General features: G+C 46.5%; 1 protein-coding gene across 1 annotated transcript; it reads right to left on the bottom strand.

Annotated features, from left to right (window-relative positions):
* Positions 1 to 7,696: 7,696 nt before the first annotated feature.
* Positions 7,697 to 16,830, bottom strand: BSND (barttin CLCNK type accessory subunit beta). Its single transcript, XM_083157308.1, has 4 exons — positions 16,193 to 16,830; positions 14,568 to 14,650; positions 9,057 to 9,293; positions 7,697 to 8,286 (listed from the first exon to the last, which is right to left on the bottom strand). The coding sequence occupies exons 1-4, from the start codon at positions 16,367 to 16,369 to the stop codon at positions 7,884 to 7,886; spliced, it is 900 nt and encodes a 299-aa protein (XP_083013434.1). The 5' UTR covers positions 16,370 to 16,830; the 3' UTR covers positions 7,697 to 7,883.
* Positions 16,831 to 20,295: the final 3,465 nt, after the last annotated feature.

Genomic DNA, 20,295 nt, shown 5'->3' on the forward strand with positions numbered 1-20,295 from the left:
ACACAGCCAGTACCGGTTCACTCCTGGGATGGACCTGTGTCCAAATCCGTGAGAAAAGGGTATTAGTTATTTCTGCATGTCCTATAGGCTCACCTCTTCAGGTCGAATTTGTTAGGGGCTGCTTAAATCGATATCACCTATAGGAAGTGGCATCACAATGTGAATGATGGTGTATCTGCTGCACCTGGCTCCTGTCACTGAGTAGGAGCCGGCACTGCAGCCACAGCACTCCCTAGGGGCAGTTTGCATCTCACGGTCCTCTGGATTGTCGAAAATTAGGGTCTAGCCCCAGGACCACGCCCCCTCCCTCCAGACAAGGCCACATCCCTTTTTTCTTGGTGTGCAACTTCGGTGCACTGGGTGTCAGAGAGGCTAGTGACATCTTTGTGTCTAGGGTTCCTAAAATACTGAATGAGAGACGCCATTCACTCAGACTCAGGATGATGTATCAAACCAAATATAAAGTGAATGTCGATTATATCAGCCAATCAGCTTCCACCTATCATTTTATTGATAGATAAATGAGATAGCTGATTAGTTAATATGGGCAACGTTTCCCCTTCAGTCTGGAAGGTTTGCTACACCCAACACCCACATAGGCATAGAGATGGCCATCAATACTATTGCCATCGATGGTTATCATCGATGGCTATAGTTCAAAAGACCATGGATGGTAGCATACTATGTGATGTAGACCATAGATGGTTTTAACTATCAATGGCCATCCCTTTTATTTGGCTGACTGGCCCATGGACCAATCAGAACTTGTAACAGGCCCCTGGGATAACAAAACTATTGGGTTATGCTTTGCCATTGATGGAGGGAAACCATCTGGTTCTCCCCATCAATGGCAAAACTAGTCTACATCGATTATAAACCATCGATGATTTTGAACCATCGATGGTCAATGGCCATCCCTATTAAGGTGTAGAGTTACAAATAAAGCCATAGGCACCATATTACTTTAGGGCTACCCTGCCTATTAGTACCTGTGCTAGATTGATGAATATGATCCACTGATAACACAAATATATAATATAATATGATAATAAAAATACACACCATGATATATTACCTTTATGATGTGCCATTTCTCCTGTAACACTCCTGCGTCCTCCACCCTAACCCAGTCATTCCATGTTCAGTGACACAATCAGCCTAGCATGAAGGGCAAGTCTCTGTCAGTCAGTGTTTATTATGAACACATGTTTAATGAAGTACTGTTTATATGGTTATCTTACATCAGAACACTCCCCGTGAGGGCACCTCTGCTCGTTCTCTGGACAAAGGAGTTCATTCAACCATAGAGGCCCCCACAACGCAGTTTCAATTGGGTTTAATTTCTGCACATTATAATTTATTAGTAGGTAAATCACAGGCGATGAGATTCTGTCAGCAGCAATTAGTGACTGACTTATCACACATCAGATCACCGTTCTCCTCTCATAAGCAGAATTCACATGACCTACATTCATAACTGCATTTATTTCACATGAAACAAACTGTCCTTATAGTCTGACTTTCCCATTACTTACCCTTTAAAATGTTAACCCCTGAGAGGTATCAGAAATTAACTTATGACATAGTGTGGATCCAGGGCCGGCGCCACCACTAGGCAGCTCTAGGCATATGCCTAGGGCGCCAGCACCTGGAGGGCGACAGTTCGCCCCTCACTCCCAGCACTGTGGTACCTGTGTAAAAAAACTTGCGTCCCTGCTACAGCGCCGCAGGCTCCCCCGGCGGCACGGACACCCCTGCACGCACCAGCACTCAGCAGGGACGCCGGGGACGCAAGTTTTTTTACACAGATACCAACCTTCCTCCCCCCCCCCCCCCCCCAGCACTGGGGCACCCCCACCCCGACTCGCCTGGGGCATTCCGGTGTGGATCGCTAATCAGAAAATTTGTAGTGGACTGCTTGCAGAAAGCTGCCGCCAGACAGAAAGAAAAGCTGCCCCTTGCAAAATTGCCAATGCATCACAAATATCGAGATGTTCGCAGATATATCCACAAAAACTGCACCAACAGTTTTTCCTATCGGCCCCAGTCTAGGACTTCCACTAATCTGTTCAAGAACCAGGCTGGAAGTGGTCATCGCTGACATCAGAGAGAGATCCAAATAACGCCTGGGCAAATGTGTATTTTCACAAACACACCCAGAAAATGCCAATTTGCAAATCAAATTAAATGACTGCACATGTGCAGCTGCGTAGCCGCGGTTTGATAGACAGGAAGCTGCTGTTTAGGGGTGGAAACATGGGGGGAAATGTAATAGGATGAGAGATTCAGAAAGTGAGAGATTTGGTAAGAAATCTCCAGGTTTTTTTTAAAGCAAAATCACACTGATTTTGCCGTGTAAATGATTGCCGCTTTAAAAAATCTGGAGATTTCTTACCCAATCAAAACTTTCTGAATCTCTCATCCTATTACATATCCCCCCATGTTTCCACCCCTAAACAGCAGCTTCCTGTCAATCAAACTGCGGTTACGCGGCTGCGCATGTGCAGTAATTTCGCTTGCTTTGCAAATTTTCTGCTTAGCATTTTGAATAAGGCCCAAGTCCGTCTATAGGGCACACTGATTTTGTGTTTAGGTGCAAAAGTTTGTCTATATCATAGCAACCAATTATACATTTCATTAGTATTAACAGTTGACAGATTAAGAGCTGATTACTGATTGGCTGAGTTGGGTTTTGAGCTGTACCCAGTTAAAGACATAGGGCGGGATGTATTAATATACATCACCGCCCTTCGCTTGACAGCCGCCGCGATGCTGCCGCATATGTACTAACATATGCAGCTAGCATCAGGTTGCGGTGACGGAGACCCCCGCGATACCTGTGATGTGGTCTGCGGGGGTCTCCGTCACATCACGGCGGCTGCCAGTGTCCCCCTGCGTCTCCTCCTCCCCCTGCAGCCGGATGTCCTGCCGGCTGTGACACCTGCTGGGTGAGGAGGAGATTAAAGGAGGACGGGAGGGGGGCGCGCGGACGGAGGGCGGCGATACCCTGCCTGGCGAAAACGGGGCGGACGGGTATTGGTACATAGGAAAATTCGGTAAAACCCCTGTTTTACCGCATTTTCCCTTTAGTACATCCCGCCCATAGGGTGAGATTTAATAGGATGAGAGATTCAGAAAGTGAGAGATTTTGTGAGAAATCTCTAGTTTTTTTTAAAGTGGCAATCATTTACACTGCAAAACCAGTTTGATTTTGAAGTGTAAATGATTGCCGCTTTAAAAAAACTGGAGAATTCTCACAAAGGGGGTTATTTTGGTTCACTCTTTCTGACAAATTCCTTCTTAGATGGACAAAACCATATGCACTGCAGGTGGGGCAGATGTAACTTGTGCAGAGAGAATTAGATTTGGGTGGGGTTTTACTTCAAAGTGAGATCTATATTGCAGTGTAAAAATAAAGCAGACAGTATTTACCCTGCACAGAAACAAAATAACTCACCCAAATCTAATTCTCTCTGCACATTTTACATCTGCCCCCCTGCAGTGCACATGGTTTTGTCCATCTAAGAAGGAATTTGTCAGAAAGAGTGAACCAAAATAACCCCCAAAATCTCTCACTTTCTGAATCTCTCTTCCTATTAATTCTTACCCATAGTTTTAACCTATATGTATACATTGAAATATCTGATGTTCTTATGTAAAACCTCATAAATAGGCTAAAATTGCCATTTTAAACTAATCTATTTTATTAGGCAGAATTTATTTACACAAAGAAAAATTACATTGTATCATACAGCTTGGTGACATTGTAAGGCAAGACTGAAAATAGAAAATATATTTTAAAGACAAAAATTGAAGGAACCCAATAATCGTATTATGAGGCCCATTTATGAGTTTTAGCTATTTAGAACTCATTGCATATGTTAAATGGTGCACCAGCCAATCAGTTCCTAAGTAACACTACACACCTAAAGATTTATCTGTCCAATCTATCTAGTGGAAACAAAAATCTGGCAATGTACAGTATGGGAGCATATGGGAATGAACCATTTGCTCACAAATGTTGGAAAACAAACAATAGTAATTCCATACCTCCCAACTTGTAGGGAGACCAAGGAGGGACACAGTGATGCGTGCTGAAAATTCCAGGGGCGTAGCCTAATTAAAGGGGGCATGGCCTATACTCGCGTCTCTCCCGCGAGGCCACGCCCCGTTTTTTTCCCTATGGAGGTATGACCCAGAGGCTCTGTGAGCCTCTAGCCATGCCCCCAGCCCCCAGCGTTTATTCCCCGCTGCTCAGCAGCTGACAGGGGGACTCCCAACAGCCCCCCCCCCTTGCCGTGGGACACTGCCGGCCCCGAAAACCGGGACATTCCCGCGGTAATCGGGACTGTTGGGAGGTATGTAATTCAAAACAAATTGGTTAAAGCCATTTGCTTTATCAAACTAATCCGAACAATCATTTTTAACAATCTTCCAGTGTTTGGGAGCAATTGATTGATTGTCATTTGCTCCCATACATTACCATATTTTTGTTCCCACCAGCTGAATTGGACAGATAAATCTTTGTGTGTGTACCCAGCTTAACTGTCATTTTTTAAATATGACAGTAGGGAGATGATTTGTTGAGTACCATTTATTATATGCAACAATTTTTAAACACGGTAGCTAAAACTGAATGGGCCCCTTTTTATGATAATTAGAAGAATAAAAGAAACACCTAACAAATAATTAGTTCCCTCTGCCTATAATGTTGCTTCTCATAATCATCTTGACCCCAGAAATTGTTGCTTTGGAGACTGTAAGGGCTTGTACACATACAGTATGAAAATTGGTATGCTCCCGGGAGGGGGCAGTCAGGATGGCTCAGATGGAGGTATGACATGGGATGGGGGCGTGGCTGAGGAGCGTGATGCAGAATAGGGGGCATGACTGCAGGACTACATCATAGTGTTACCACCCCGATTATCAGCATTATTAGGCAGAGGGTTTGCCAAACATGATACAATGCAGCGTGAAAAGCATCATTGGACCCCCAGGACAGCCCCCCAAAAAGGTGAGGTGTTATCAGTTGCAGAGGGCTGTGGGCAGGTGGTATCTGGCTGGAAGACTAGCCCACTGTTCCATGGGGCCAGAGCAACCTCTGATTTTTGGGAGCCCTTCTTAGACAGAAGGCAATTATGACATGTAGACATACTCTATACTTAGACAAACAGGACTAGGAGAACGGGTTTTAGGCACTCTGGGGCTCATGCTAAGTCGGTCACAAAGTGTCCAGTTCTAGGCGATTGCAGAGTCCCCGCCCAGTTCCCAATCTGAAATGCCCATTTCCATCCAACACAGATTCTGCCAGAGCTATGCAAATCTGCGTAAATATACCTCTGCGAATGCGCCGGGTGCTAAATCTGGCATTTGCATCCTTGAAAAGAGATCTGGGGCGAAATGTAATAGGGTGTGATTTGTTAGACATGTGCGATTTTTGGTCAAAAACGGCCGAAATCGCACATTTTCCGAAAATCGCACATTTAATAGGTTGAAAATCGCGGTAAAAAATCGCACTTTTTACCGCGAAATCGCACTTTTCTAAGTGCGATTTTTAGTCACATTTCAATTCGCATCCAGATGTTTTCCCATTATAAAGTATACAACTCGCAAATGTAATAGGGTGCGATTTTTGGTCAATGTTACCAAAAATCGCAAAAAAAATAGACCAGGTTCTGACAGGCGATTTTGACAGAACCATGCACAGATCATTGAGATCTGTGCATGGTTCTGTTAATAAAAATATGTAAAAGTGTTTTTATAAAAAAAAAATGGCGTGGGGTCCCCCCTCCTAAGCATAACCAGCCCCGGGCTCATTGAGCCGGACCTGGTTCCAAAAATACGGGGGGACAAAAAGCATAGGGGTCCCCCGTATTTCTGAAACCAGCCCCGGACTCTTGGACCGGTCCTGGTTCCAAAAATACGGGGGACAAAAAATCTGGGGGTCCCCCGTATTTTGAAACCAGCACCGGGCTCCAACAGCCCGCGGTGTCATGCCACAGCCGGGGGACACTTTTTATACAAGGTCCCCCGGCCAAAACATGAGCACCGTGGCTGGTCAGCCTTGGACGGGGTACCTGGAGGAGTGGGGACCCCCCCAATAAAGGGGTCCCCCCCCCCCAGGCTTCACCCGTCCAGGGCTGAAGCCCGGGGCTGTCACCGGCGTCCGTGGCCAGTGGACGCCGGCCTGATAGGGTTAAATTCATCATACATATCATTACATTGCTTTTTACCGGCGAACTACAAGTGCCAGCAGACCTCCCCCGCATGCTGGGACTTGGAGAACCACAAGTCCCAGCATGCAGGGCATTAATGGGCCCGCTGGGACTTGTAGTCCACCTGTAAAAAGAATGTTTATAAAAAACACACACACAGAGAAGTACAAGTTTATTACACACACACACCTCAATTTTACACAGCGTTACTTACCATTCCTGGATCCAGCGCTGGTCTGGCTGCTTTACAGCCGGCTCCCCCCGAACTGACAGGCAGCGGGGAGAAGCGGCTGTCTCCGTCGCTTCTAACAGCCTCTGTAGCGCTGTCCGAGTGCTACAGAGGCTGAGAGCGTGATTGGCTGAGCTACAGTATGCGTCTCCATGGAGACGCATAGCTCAGCCAATCACGCTCTCAGCCTCTGTAGCACTCGGACAGCGCTACAGAGGCTGTTAGAAGCGACGGAGACAGCCGCTTCTCCCCGCTGCCTGTCAGTTCGGGGGGAGCCGGCTGTAAAGCAGCCAGACCAGCGCTGGATCCAGGAATGGTAAGTAGCGCTGGTGTAAAATTGAGGTGTGTGTGTGTAATAAACTTGTACTTCTCTGTGTGTGTGTTTTTTTATAAACATTCTTTTTACAGGTGGACTACAAGTCCCAGCGGGCCCATTAATGCCCCGCATGCTGGGACTTGTGGTTCTCCAAGTCCCAGCATGCGGGGGAGGTCTGCTGGCACTTGTAGTTCGCCGGTAAAAAGCAATGTAATGATATGTATGATGAATTTAACCCTATCAGGCCGGCGTCCACTGGCCACGGACGCCGGTGACAGCCCCGGGCTTCAGCCCTGGACGGGTGAAGCCTGGGGGGGGGGGACCCCTTTATTGGGGGGGTCCCCACTCCTCCAGGTACCCCGTCCAAGGCTGACCAGCCACGGTGCTCATGTTTTGGCCGGGGGACCTTGTATAAAAAGTGTCCCCCGGCTGTGGCATGACACCGCGGGCTGTTGGAGCCCGGTGCTGGTTTCAAAATACGGGGGACCCCCAGATTTTTTGTCCCCCGTATTTTTGGAACCAGGACCGGTCCAAGAGTCCGGGGCTGGTTTCAGAAATACGGGGGACCCCTATGCTTTTTGTCCCCCCGTATTTTTGGAACCAGGTCCGGCTCAATGAGCCCGGGGCTGGTTATGCTTAGGAGGGGGGACCCCACGCCGTTTTTTTTTTTACTTTTTTTTTTTGGAACAAAATCGCATTTATGAAAATGCGCACATTTTCATGACTGAAAATGCGCACATTTTCATGACTAAAAATCGCGGCAAATCGCGGCAAATCGCGGCAAATCGCGGCAAATCGCATTTTTTGCCGCTAATTCGCATCTCATTACATATGCGAATTCGCGGCAAAAAACGCGATTTTTAAAGGTGCGATTTGGTGCGATTTTTTTTCAGTCTAAAAATCGCACCCTATTACATTTCGCCCCTGGTACAGAATCAGCGAGAACAAAGTGCAAGGATTCACCTTCACTTTAACAAGTGATTTTCACAAACCATGTGCACAAAAGTCCCTACAATGAATGCAATAAAATGCTCACAATCGTTACAAATACTGGCCTATACTGTGATGGAGTTCTGTCTTCAGTGTCAGAAAACTATCTACAGTATGTCGTTTGCTACTTTGATTATTGTTCACAGTCTGATTCGCAACCTGGCATTAAGTTATCCGTTTCGTCTTTCATTCCATAATACAGGTCATCTTCTTCAGGGTCCTGAGTAGCAGACAGCATGAATGACACATTTCCTGGCTGCTCTCCACTGCTGTAATGATCCTCGTGGTTGGGAAGTAAGCAGCATTCTTGTTGTACCCCCGGATAGATCGCTTCGCACGACTGTGCATCAGCCATTACAATTCCTTCACCCTGAGTTGCATCTATGAGATCCCCAGAGAGACGCCCGAATGGCACGGTGGTGTCATGTTTGTGTCCCAATTCCTCAGAGCTGGACAGAGATGAAGCACTACTTCTTCCATCATCGGATGTGGTCACATTGGTGTCTTCCTTCAGTGAAGCGAGAGGTGCAGATTGACTATATGGAAAAAAGCAACCAGCATAGTCAGTGAGGAAAAATACATGCAATGTAATGTAATGATCACATATGTGCAAGGTGGGTTTATGAATGACATTATGGCACTAAGCAAGGGAAATGGGCATCCTATATCAGTTACTGGGATTCTACAGCCATCTGATTTCTCACCAGACCGGGGATGCCATTGAAGAGGAAACTGATGGCTGCCGTGGACACCGGCGGACGAGGTAAGTATAAAAAAAAGTACGGGGGGGGGGGGGGGGGGATAACAACGAAAACCCAAAATATTCTATATATTACAGTTTTCTGAATATTTCGGTTTTGGGATATCTGGATAAGGGATACCCAACCTGTGCAATATAATTTTGGGTTTAATCCAAAGTGGGACAAAATCATTTGGTCTACATCAGGGGTCACTAAACTGGTCCCCGAGATCTACCAATGGTCCACGTTTTCCATATCACCTAGCTAGTGCACCGCTGTAGTCATTACTAACTGTCACATTCACCAAATCACCTAGCTGGTGCACAGCTGTAGTTATTACTAACTGTCACATGTTCGAACAAGCTGCATTCATTCCTACTATAGATCCACAGGTTGCCTGAGACCCATGAAGTGTTGGCAGAACTTAAGCACAGGTTTGGCCACGCCTGGTCTACAAGGGACTGACTGTCAGTATGGCTTATCGCTGCTCTCTGGTTCTGCTGTCCTTTGGAATATCAGTGTGTTAATTATTCATACTACGTCCTACACAACCTCTTGTTACTTACCAGATAGCTTCCGCTATTCCATTCTCCTCCTTGCCCACAGAATTCCTATGTATTTCAACCTTGGCGTGCACCTTTGGCTGGGAATGCCCTGTCATCATGGCCTGTGGGAAAGGAGGTATTGACTGGTCCAATGCTGGGTCTCCAAGTTCCTCCACCTTGATATGAATCTGCTCATAAGACGGTAGGGTGACTTCATAGCGCTCAGCTTCCTTGCTGCTTGTATATGGTGTAGTAGACCTGGTAAGGAAACCATGCTGTACATTAGTTGTATAGTCTCTTAATGGGCTATTTATTACTCGACATGGCTTCTTCCCAATAAGTAACCAAATTCAGGTCTTAGCTCTGAATGAATTAAGCTATTTATGAAGGATAGTTGTAATCCTGGTCAACCTTACAGGAAACAACTTTGTATGCAGCCTTTTTGTTGGAGCTATACCTATAGCAGATGGCAGCCAACGCCACCTTCAGGCAGGCTTAGAAATTGTCATCTTTACTACAGAGATCAGTGGGGGTGGCAGTATTGACTATGTTAACACTGGGGAAATCAGTGAACACTCTGGCATTAGAATTTTAATGAAAAGCTCCAAAATTAGAATTACCCTTTTTGCAAAAACTGCCATTTTGCCATAGTTAGGATTTGAGAAATAGGCCGCATTTATCGTTTAAACTGTGCTGAGCAGGCCCACCCTTTATAACAGTGAATATGCAATGATTCCATACCTGGAGGGGATTTATCACAATGTCGTTTGCACATCGAGTCATGGTATTCCCCTCCCCCCCTCAAATAAAAATACCCTGATAATGCTGCAGAGACCCATCATAGGGACAGAGCTCTGTCCCTGAATTCAATGATCAATACATCCCTGCGATGTAGTCAATTATCGCATTGCAAGTTGGGCCGATATTATCACAGCACATCCGCATCAGAGGATTCAGATGGGGATAAAGTGGAGAGAGGAAGTACCAACCAATCATATCCAAACTGTCATTATTCAAGGTTCAAACACAGCCTGGCAGTTAGGAGATGATGGGCTGGAACCAGTGGCGCTGGAACGTTTTTAGGTTGGGGGGGGGGGGGCAAGATATAATCTCATTTTGGCGCCCCCTAAATTGCTATATGTTACCCCCTGATAGTTAATGAAATATGTTTTCATCAATAGTAATAGAGTAACAGAAAAACACTATAGTTTTATTAGTAACAAAATAACATTTGTCCAGCACATGTCCCCACATCCCTCATATGTCCAGCACATGCCCCCACATCCCTCATATGTCCAGCACATGCCCCCACATCCCTCATATGTCCAGCACATGTCCCTATAACCCTCATATGTCCAGCACATGCCCCCACATCCCTCATATGTCCAGCACATGTCCCTATAACCCTCATATGTCCAGGACATGCCCCCACATCCCTCATATGTCCAGCACATGTTTCCACACCACTCATTTGTCCAGCACATGTCCCTATAACCCTCATATGTCCAGCACATGCCCCCACATCCCTCATATGTCCAGCACATGTTTCCACACCACTCATTTGTCCAGCACATGTCCCTATAACCCTCATATGTCCAGCACATGTCCCCACATCCCTCATATGTCCAGCACATGCCCCCACATCCCTCATATGTCCAGCACATGTCCCTATAACCCTCATATGTCCAGCACATGCCCCCACATCCCTCATATGTCCAGCACATGCCCCCACACCCCTCATATGTCCAGCACATGTCCCTATAACCCTCATATGTCCAGCACATGCCCCCACATCCCTCATATGTCCAGCACATGTCCCTATAACCCTCATATGTCCAGCACATGTCCCCACATCCCTCATATGTCCAGCACATGCCCCCACATCCCTCATATGTCCAGCACATGCCCCCACATCCCTCATATGTCCAGCACATGTCCCTATAACCCTCATATGTCCAGCACATGCCCCCACATCCCTCATATGTCCAGCACATGTCCCCACACCACTCATTTGTCCAGCACATGTCCCTATAACCCTCATATGTCCAGCACATGCCCCCACATCCCTCATATGTCCAGCACATGCCCCCACATCCCTCATATGTCCAGCACATGTCCCTATAACCCTCATATGTCCAGCACATGCCCCCACATCCCTCATATGTCCAGCACATGTCCCTATAACCCTCATATGTCCAGCACATGCCCCCACATCCCTCATATGCCCAGCACATGCCCCCACATCCCTCATATGTCCAGCACATGCCCCCACATCCCTCATATGTCCAGCACATGCCCCCACATCCCTCGTATGCCCAGCACATGCCCCTACATCCCTCATATGTCCAGCACATGTCCCCACATCCCTCATATGTTCAGCACATGTCCCCACATCCCTCATATGTCCAGCACATGCCCCCACATCCCTCATATGTCCAGCACATGTCCCCACATCCCTCATATGTTCAGCACATGTTCCTATAACCCTCATTTGCCCAGAACATGTCCCCACACCACTCATATGCCCAGAACATCAATTGTTCACACACTCCCCATAACTTAATACATCCCCAATGTACATTAACTCAAATTGTGAGCAAGTTTAGAGATCTCCTCAACTTACTTTTTTTGTTTTGCTGCCTGGATCCCTCCCATACACAGCAGGGCAGACACGCTGGCCGCAGCAGGATGGGGTTGGAGCGCGCTGGGGACCTGGATGCTGGATGCCATGCCCATGCGACGCTCGTCGCTGAAGCAGCAGGGGGCGGGCGGCCGCGGCGTCGGACACTGTAAGTGTCAATCAAACACCGCTGGGCAGGGCGGCCGGCAGGGAGGGGACTGAGTCTGACAGGGAGGACGGATGGAGAGACCCGGCGCAGCGGCGCCAGCGCGCATAGCACTGCAGGATATGTGAGTGTAGAAAAGACCTCACACATACATCAAGACACAGACGGGCCCCGGCCGGGCTCTGGGGCCCTTCAGATCGCCGGGGCCCGTCACACATGTCCCCCTTGACCCCCCCTGTCGCCGGCCCTGACAGCGCCCCCAGACAACGGTACTTTAGCGCCTCAGTAATTTTAGGGGGCGGGCAAGCTGCCCCCTCGCCCCCCCCGTTCCGGCGCCCATGGCTGGAACTCCGTTAGATTATGGAATGACTGCGCATGCATGCGGATCGTAGCGCGCATGTGGGATCACAAATAGTGATTGACAGGAAGCCAGCCTTTGGGGGTAGTAACAGGCTGTGGGCCAGATTCTCTAAGCTTCAAAAGTGATAAAATGGAGAGTGATAATCAGCCAGCCAATCAGCTCCTACCTCCCATGTCACAGACTGTGTTTGAAAAATGTCAGACAGTAGCTGATTGGCTGGCTTTTATCACTCTCCTGTGAGTGCCCAGGCGGTTTCACGGAGAGCCTGTGACGTCAGCTTGGGCCTCGATCAGTCTGTTTCTGTCGCAGAGCTGTGGAAGGGTCAGCCTTACTCACAATTGCGCAGATTGGAAAAATAATTTGACGGTTCCTGATTTTTTATAAATTTGCCAGTGGATAGCGAATAGTGATCCATTCGCAAATCACTCGCAGATTTACATAGGGCAGGTTTTCTCTCTGTATGGGCAGTGGCTATCTACGACCGTCATACGCAAAATGCCAGATCAGCAATCAACTCTGAACTGGGCCCTTAGCACATATGCCCCGAATGTTGGCTAAGCATGGCGCTGCCTTGTTAGGGTCCACAGTACTAAGCGCCGACAGGAGTTCCACACCTGCAATTAACAGTTCGGCCTGCGTGGGGAATGGGTTCTAGGTAGACGGTCAAAACATCAACCACTATTGGTTGACAGTCAAAAGGTTGACACATGAAAAAGGTCAACATGCATTTAGTCAACATGATTAAAAAGGTTGTCACAAGCAAAAGGTTGACATGAAAAAAGGTCAACTTGCGGCTGACACAGACACCGTATAAGTGTACCGCATCCCCTCGTATGGGTCCCTGCGCTCACTGTGCTTCGTGCACATGCGGCCCTGTCCCCAATGTTTTTGCTCTGCGCATGCTTATTGTCCCCAATGTGCAAGTGTAGGCCTCTGAGTGACAGGCAGGTGGCATATGCTGGGGTCCACCCAGCGCTTCATGTGGCATGCCCACAAAAACGGTCTGAACTGGGCCCTGAAAGTGTTCTCATTAGGATGATCTACAGCAGTGGTATGAAACTCATGGCCCTCCAGATGTTGTTGAACTACACGTCCCAGCATGCCCTGCCACAGTTTTAGTAATCCATTATATAAAATCTGTGGCAGGGCATGCTGGAACATGTAGTTCCACAACAGCTGGAGGGCCTTGAGTTTGACTGATCTACAGTAAATAGACAGTAAAGAGTCCAGCTAAAATGGTCCATATGCAAAGAGGATGACTACGTCAAAAGGCTGACAAGGGCAAAAAGTCAACATAGAATGGGTAGAAAAGATCAATAGTGGACATGAATTTGGTCAACACAATTGTTTTTTTTTTTTTTTTGGCGTCATTATATATGTTTCACCATATCTGAAGCAAATTAGTGGACCATTGTCATGTCGGCATTTTGAACCTGTTGATCTTAAGCACTGTCTGCCTTTAACCTGTCAACCTTTTGAAACTGTTTACCTTTCGACCCTTTTGACTCTGTCAACCTTTTGTATGTTGACCATTTGGGGAGTCGCCCTATTGACTATGTATCTTTTTATTGTAGCTCTATTAACCACATCCCCACCGAATGAATGCGGCTTTTTCTGCAGCATAATGCTACATCATTGGTCTCAGAGAACGCCTGGGGGACGGCCAATCGAGGGGAAACTGCGCAAACTCTTCAGAGGCATTTCTCACCCACCGCTTGCGCTCGGAACGTGGTTGAAAGATCAACAGATTCTAGGTGAACAGTCAAAAGGATGACACCAAAAAGTCAAAATGCTATAGGTCACCACGGACAAAAAGTTGACATGCACTAGGCTGATGGGCAAAGGATTAACCTACAATATGTCAACATTGACAAATGGTCAACACGAGTGAAGGGTCCACATGACAATGTTAGACACTGGCCCAGAGCACTGGGCCAGACACTGGTAGTAGTTTGGATGTGTCTGTATACACAGGAGTCAGTGTCTGTATACACAGGAGTCAGTATACACAGGAGTCAGTGTCTGTATACACAGGAGTCAGTGTCTGTATACACAGGAGTCAGTATACAAAGGAGTCAGTGTCTGTATACACAGGAGTCAGTGTCTGTATACACAGGAGTCAGTGTCTGTATACACAGGAGTCAGTGTCTGTATACACAGGAGTCAGGACTTTTCTCCCTCCTTATCCCCTGATCAGAAACTTCCTTATTTTTGCTCACATTAATATGATGTGCCTGAGAGATAAACGCTGCATAGTTTCCATTTTACACATCATAATAATGTTTGACCTTAGATTACAATGAGATGAGTGATGTTCCATCCAAATACAATGTCTATGGTCATAAACAATTGTAACAGATGAGTAATATATTGCAGCAGACATACCAGGACTTCTGTGGGGGGGCAGTAAACATATGAGACTTCTCTGATAATGGAACGGCTTCCATATCCACAGGAGTAAATGTGATCTGTGAAAATAACATCAATCATATTAATCTCCAATAAAGCACCTTAGTGTGAGAGCTGCAGGAGCTGAGACCTCCGTCCACCAGGACCAGTGCTGCTGCTGCTATACATGGAGTACAGATACGTGATGCACGGGACAATTGCACCAAACATCACAAGATGAATGTATACTGGGCGTAGGATGCAGGGCGCAGGGACCCCCTGGTACCATAGGTCTGTGTGAACTGACAGGATACGGCCACTCGGTCGACCCTATTTTTGTCGACATGCATTGGGTCTACCACTGAAGGTCGACAGGGCTTAGGTAGACAGCTGAAATAGGTAGACATGGCTACGGTCGACAGGGTTGTTAGGTCGGCACAAGCATTAGGTTGACAATGGCAATGTTGACAGCCAAAAGGTTGACATGAGTTTTTCACATTTTTTTTTTGCCGACGTGTGACTACAGGCGGTATTTCATGCCCTACCATCCACTACGACATGGTGGAACAATAGAATAGTGTGCCCGAAGCATGAGGAGCGCAGCAAGGCACCGTGCCCGAAGCATGTCGTGACACACTTTGGCGGTGTCCATGTCGACTATGTCGACATTCAGGACAAAACCGTGAAAAACTTGTTGACTTTTGACTGTCGACCCTGCCAAAGCTTGTGTCGATCTTCCAACCCTGTCGACCTGTTTCAGGTGTCGACCTAAGCCCTGTCGATCTTCAGTGGTCGACATACACCAATGCCGTTACAGTGGCACACCGTGGGCACAACATTCAAACAGGCTGGAGTTCACCCTAGACGTCGATGCCAGTGTAATTAGCAGTGATTAGGAGAAATGAAGGGCACGCTAATCCTATAACAAGGAAGTGCAAGGTATTAGGGCATAGTTAAGGGCATTGGAACGCTGCCCTCCTACTTTTGTAGTAGCCACCCTTTCCGGGGAACAGGGGAGGTCTGAGTGGCAAGTGGCATCAGGATACCAGATAAGAATGACACAACAATCACTTCTTTATAACTGTATCAGCAGCAGGGATATAAAAGCACAGTACTGTGCAGAAACCAGATGCTGATATACAGACTAGTAGGAACTACTATGACTAGAATACATTCTGCCACATCATTGTATCTCACACGGAGACCATTTACTGTATGCATTGTAAGAATAATGTGGACATGAATTGGTAAAGTTGGACAACCATTAACATTCTTCTTGTATAATACCCCATACACACTAGCCGACCTGGGTGTGGGTGATATAGTTAACAATATCAAGGAGATCGTCCGATATTGCGTGCAAACACTGAACGATATCGTCCGCCGATATCGTTCAGTGATGTCACCGGGGCCCGCTAAACATGAGGGTCGTTTGGCTATACAGCCAAATGGACCTGCATGTTCAGTAGACGTCAATCATCGGAATGCATCTGTAACGATATTGAGTGTACACACTAGACGATATAGCGAACGATATTACATGGAAAGCCCTTTCTGAGCGATATCTTTCACCACCACCACCACCTGAACTGAATATATAAAGTGAGCGAGCACTCTCCTACCTTGGGGTAACATTGGCAGATGCTCCAAGTGATGCCGACACACACCAGCAACACGCCCATAGAACAAAATGTACCGTATACTTGGGGCTTATCCACACTCATAATGAACATGCCAATCATAATCAAGAAGAATCCCAACACAATGAGTCCGTAGCGGAATGTTTTATCCTCCGCCATATCCTTTCAATAAAAATCCAAAAAGATTATTTTTGGAATAGTTGCAGAAGTGAAGACATCCAAGTGGCAGAGAGGAACGGAGGCAGCACCTTCCTGCTGTGCCTGTCAGACACTGATCTCCAGCATATGACTGGTGGTTCTCTCCATTCACACAGAGTCCATTCCTGCCCAGAGTTGATCAAGCCAGTTCTAAAGGCTACGCGATGAATGCAAATAGTTTCCCTAGATTTCCACTCCAGTGATGCTGGACTGCACACCTCTGTGGTCACCTTCCCTGCAGGTATAAATACCTGGGAAACGTCTACACCTGTACCTGCTGTGTTTATAAATGAATCACTGCGTATGCCTCTGTAGTGGGCGAGGTGTCCCAGTACATATTCCATGCACCATGTAGCTTTATGGCAAGTCACACTCTACACATTACGCCCCAAGCTCTTAAAAAAAAAATCTCCCAATTCTACTTTCTAAGTATATTTTTATGACTAGTTTCAAAAGTGTATATATGTATACATCATTATAGCTTTTACAGGTTTTTGTGTATAAAAAGGTCAGTTTCGATCTCTCTTTCAGCTGATTAAAGTCTCCTTCTTGGCTATACAGAGTGGGGTTTGTACAGTGTTACAGGCAGGTCCTTTATAGGAACTTATGGTGGGCCAAATGTAGTAAAATGCGATTTTTGGAAATGTGCGATTTTTTTAGGCAAAAAAACGGCAGAAATTGCACGCTTTCCGAAAATCGCACATCTAGTAACGTGCGAATTGCTGTGAAATTTGCAAGTTTTAACATGTCGAAAAAATTGGACAAATGCAATAGGGTGCGATTTTTCAAATGGCATCCGAAATATGATCAAAAATCCCAAAATAAATAGAACAAGTCCAGCCTGGCGACTTTGACAGAACCATGCACAGATCTCACTGGTGATCTGTCAAAAAAATATGTTAAAGTTAAAATAAAAAAAAAATGCGTGGGGTCCACCCGATCACAACCAGGCTCATTGAGCCGGTCCTGGTTCCCCAAATATGCGGGGAAAATAGTGGGGATCTCCTGTATTTAAGAAACCAGCACTGGGCTCTTGGAACGGTCCTGGTTCCAAAAATACGGGGGCCAAAAAGACTGGGGGTCCCGTGTATTTTGGAACAGCACCGGGCTCTAACAGCCAACCGTGTTATGCCATAGCCGAGGGACACTGTTATACAAGGTCCCCTGGCCGAACCAAGACTACCGCAGATGGGGTACCTGGGGGAGCGGGGACTCCCCAATAAAGAGAAATCGGAGGATGACGCAAGTGCATGGTCCACTGTGCCTATGTCCTAAGAAAATTCAGTCATTCCCCGGCCATCGAGAGAGTGTGCTGCTGACATGATCAGCGGCATCCTTCTCCCCACGGCTTTCACAGCACCGAGTGAGTCCTGACTCACTAAGTGCTCAGGTGAAAAATCATTTCACTGATTTTTCCCCTGTATGTGCACATACTACATGCACAGGGGTGGGGACTGGGGGTGTCTGTGTTTGTTATTTGACAATTGGTTAAGTTGTTGAACTACAAGTCCCAGATTGCTGTGACTTGTAGTTCCACAACTTAACCCAATAGTTTTTCATTCTATTTTTTAAACAGTATGGCTATTATCCCAGTGCTCACTGCCCAGGGGATAGCCTGGAGGGATAGGGGCCTTTATTGGGGGGGGCTCATTAAACCATAACTGATTTAATGAGCCATTCGCAGTTTCACTGTACTGGACGTCATAGGCGTGCGCAGCACATTTTATTAGGGGGTGCACTGTCAAAGCTGTGTGCCTAGCACCACCTATTGGGCATGTCTAACACCGCCATTGGGTCTGTCTAACACCGCCAATCAGGCAAGCACTCACTACAATATAAAATGTCTCTCAGCCACACCATTATACAGTATCCTGCCTATTTCAGTTTTAATCTTCTAATTACTCTGTGTAACAGTACATGCAAATAATGTCAAAATCGTATCTGGATGACACAGGTATGTAGTGATATGACAAAGGTGTAATACAATTAATAATGCAAAACACACATAATTGATTGATGGGCGCTTATTTGAATGGAATACAGGTCTAAAAAGCAAAAGTCTTTGGTAAAAGGTATTGCTGGTATTACTAGCAGCAATAAGTGTGGGGTGGGGGCACAGCATTAGGGGGTGCCTGTGCACCCTTAACACTCAATGTGCGCACGCCTATGCTGGACGTGTGTACTTACACGTGCATGGCTTAATCTTTGAGACAAGTATATGCTACTGGCAGGATCAACCAGGTAGCTCTCGGGTCTCCCCACTCCCCAAGGGACCCCACCTGGGCTGACCAGTCAGGGGTCAATGCTTTGGCCGGGGGAACTTATATAAAAATTTCCCCCGGCTGTGGCATGTTTGGGCCTGATGCTGGTTTACAAAATAGGGAAATTTTGTCCTCCGTATTTGGGAACCAGGACCAGCCCATGAGCCTGGTGCTGGTTACAGCAGGGTGGGGGGGAACCACACAATGTTTTTTTAATAATCTATTTATTTATTTATTCTATTTTTATTTTTACACAGGGCAGCATTGCACGGATCTGACTGATCTGTGCGATGCCGCTGCCAAATACAAAGGGCTATGACATTGAACAATACGAGAATACAGCAGCTTCATAAATTTGCAGTATTCTCCATATTTTTGGGCTGTATATGGCCGATCCCATTCGTTCCCATCTGTATGGGGATTGGCCATATTCCCCTTAGACTTCCCCTTAGTGATGTCATCGGGGCTCCCTCAAGGCTACACTCCTTTCCAGGAAGTCATGGCCCCTTTTTGGCTGCTTGTGCCATTGGTTAATAAGGTGGTTTCTTATGCACATACGTAGAGCAAAACCATTGGTCCCCCGTGTGAATGCGAGGGGTACCAAATACATTACAATCAGGGCCTAGGAGCCACTGACCCTGGTGCCACCACTGATCATAAGAATTCCCAAATCAATTAATTTTGATGCAATGATGTCAAAAATAAAATTGTGAGAGTGGGATGAATACATGTCATAGACGCTCAATAAATGCACAGGAAATCAGAGGGAAGTATATGGTATCACAGCTCAGTAATTGGATGTGGTCAAAACTCAAAATACAGACAGTCGGATCTCTCTTATACGAAATACTGTATGGCTTAATACGAAATCCCAGCAGTCTGGATCTCGACAGTCAGAACACTGATAATAGGATTCTGACTGCCAGAATCCCCACACATTGCAGGCAAAAGTCCTAGCGTTGGGGTTCCAAAGACTCAGAAATTCTAAGTACTTAATGAATTTCCTTCTGTTGACCTTCAACCACCCATGTCCTTGTACTGGCAATTAGATCAGGCTGGCTGAACTCAAAACTGACCCTTTTCATGTTAGTGGAAATATCCAGAGATCCACATCTATGTAATTCAGTAATACACAATAAGGACACGGCACTGTCAGCAAAGGTTATATGCAAGAATCCAAAACAGTATCTCACAGAATGCAATGTAATACAGTGTTTATTGTATTTATGCAACATAAACTCAACAGTACTTCTGAGCACAGCTGCCAGCGTTCAGAGCAGTCTCCAGTGACGTATCCTAGATGTAAAGTTATGGGGCATTACCCATTCAGCGTGACATTACAACCAGCATCAACAATTATCATGGATGTATTTTATGCAGATGTATAATGTGGAGGCTGGAGCCTTGTAATTATGGTGATATAAAATGGGGCAAAATGAGATAACTACAGATCTGCTCAATTAATGCAAAATATTGTCAGATACTGAAAAGTGCCCCCGGGATACAGAATAGGGAAACTGGTGCTGTGTAGTCATCATCTCCAGGGGTCCATCTTTATAGTGTGTACTTCATAGTTGCCTACCCTCCTGCATTCTTCACGAGACTTCCTGAAATAGCAGCAATCTC

The sequence above is a fragment of the Crinia signifera genome, chromosome 8, assembly GCF_055691185.1.
Source record: "Crinia signifera chromosome 8, ASM5569118v1, whole genome shotgun sequence".
Classification (NCBI taxonomy): domain Eukaryota; kingdom Metazoa; phylum Chordata; class Amphibia; order Anura; family Myobatrachidae; genus Crinia; species Crinia signifera.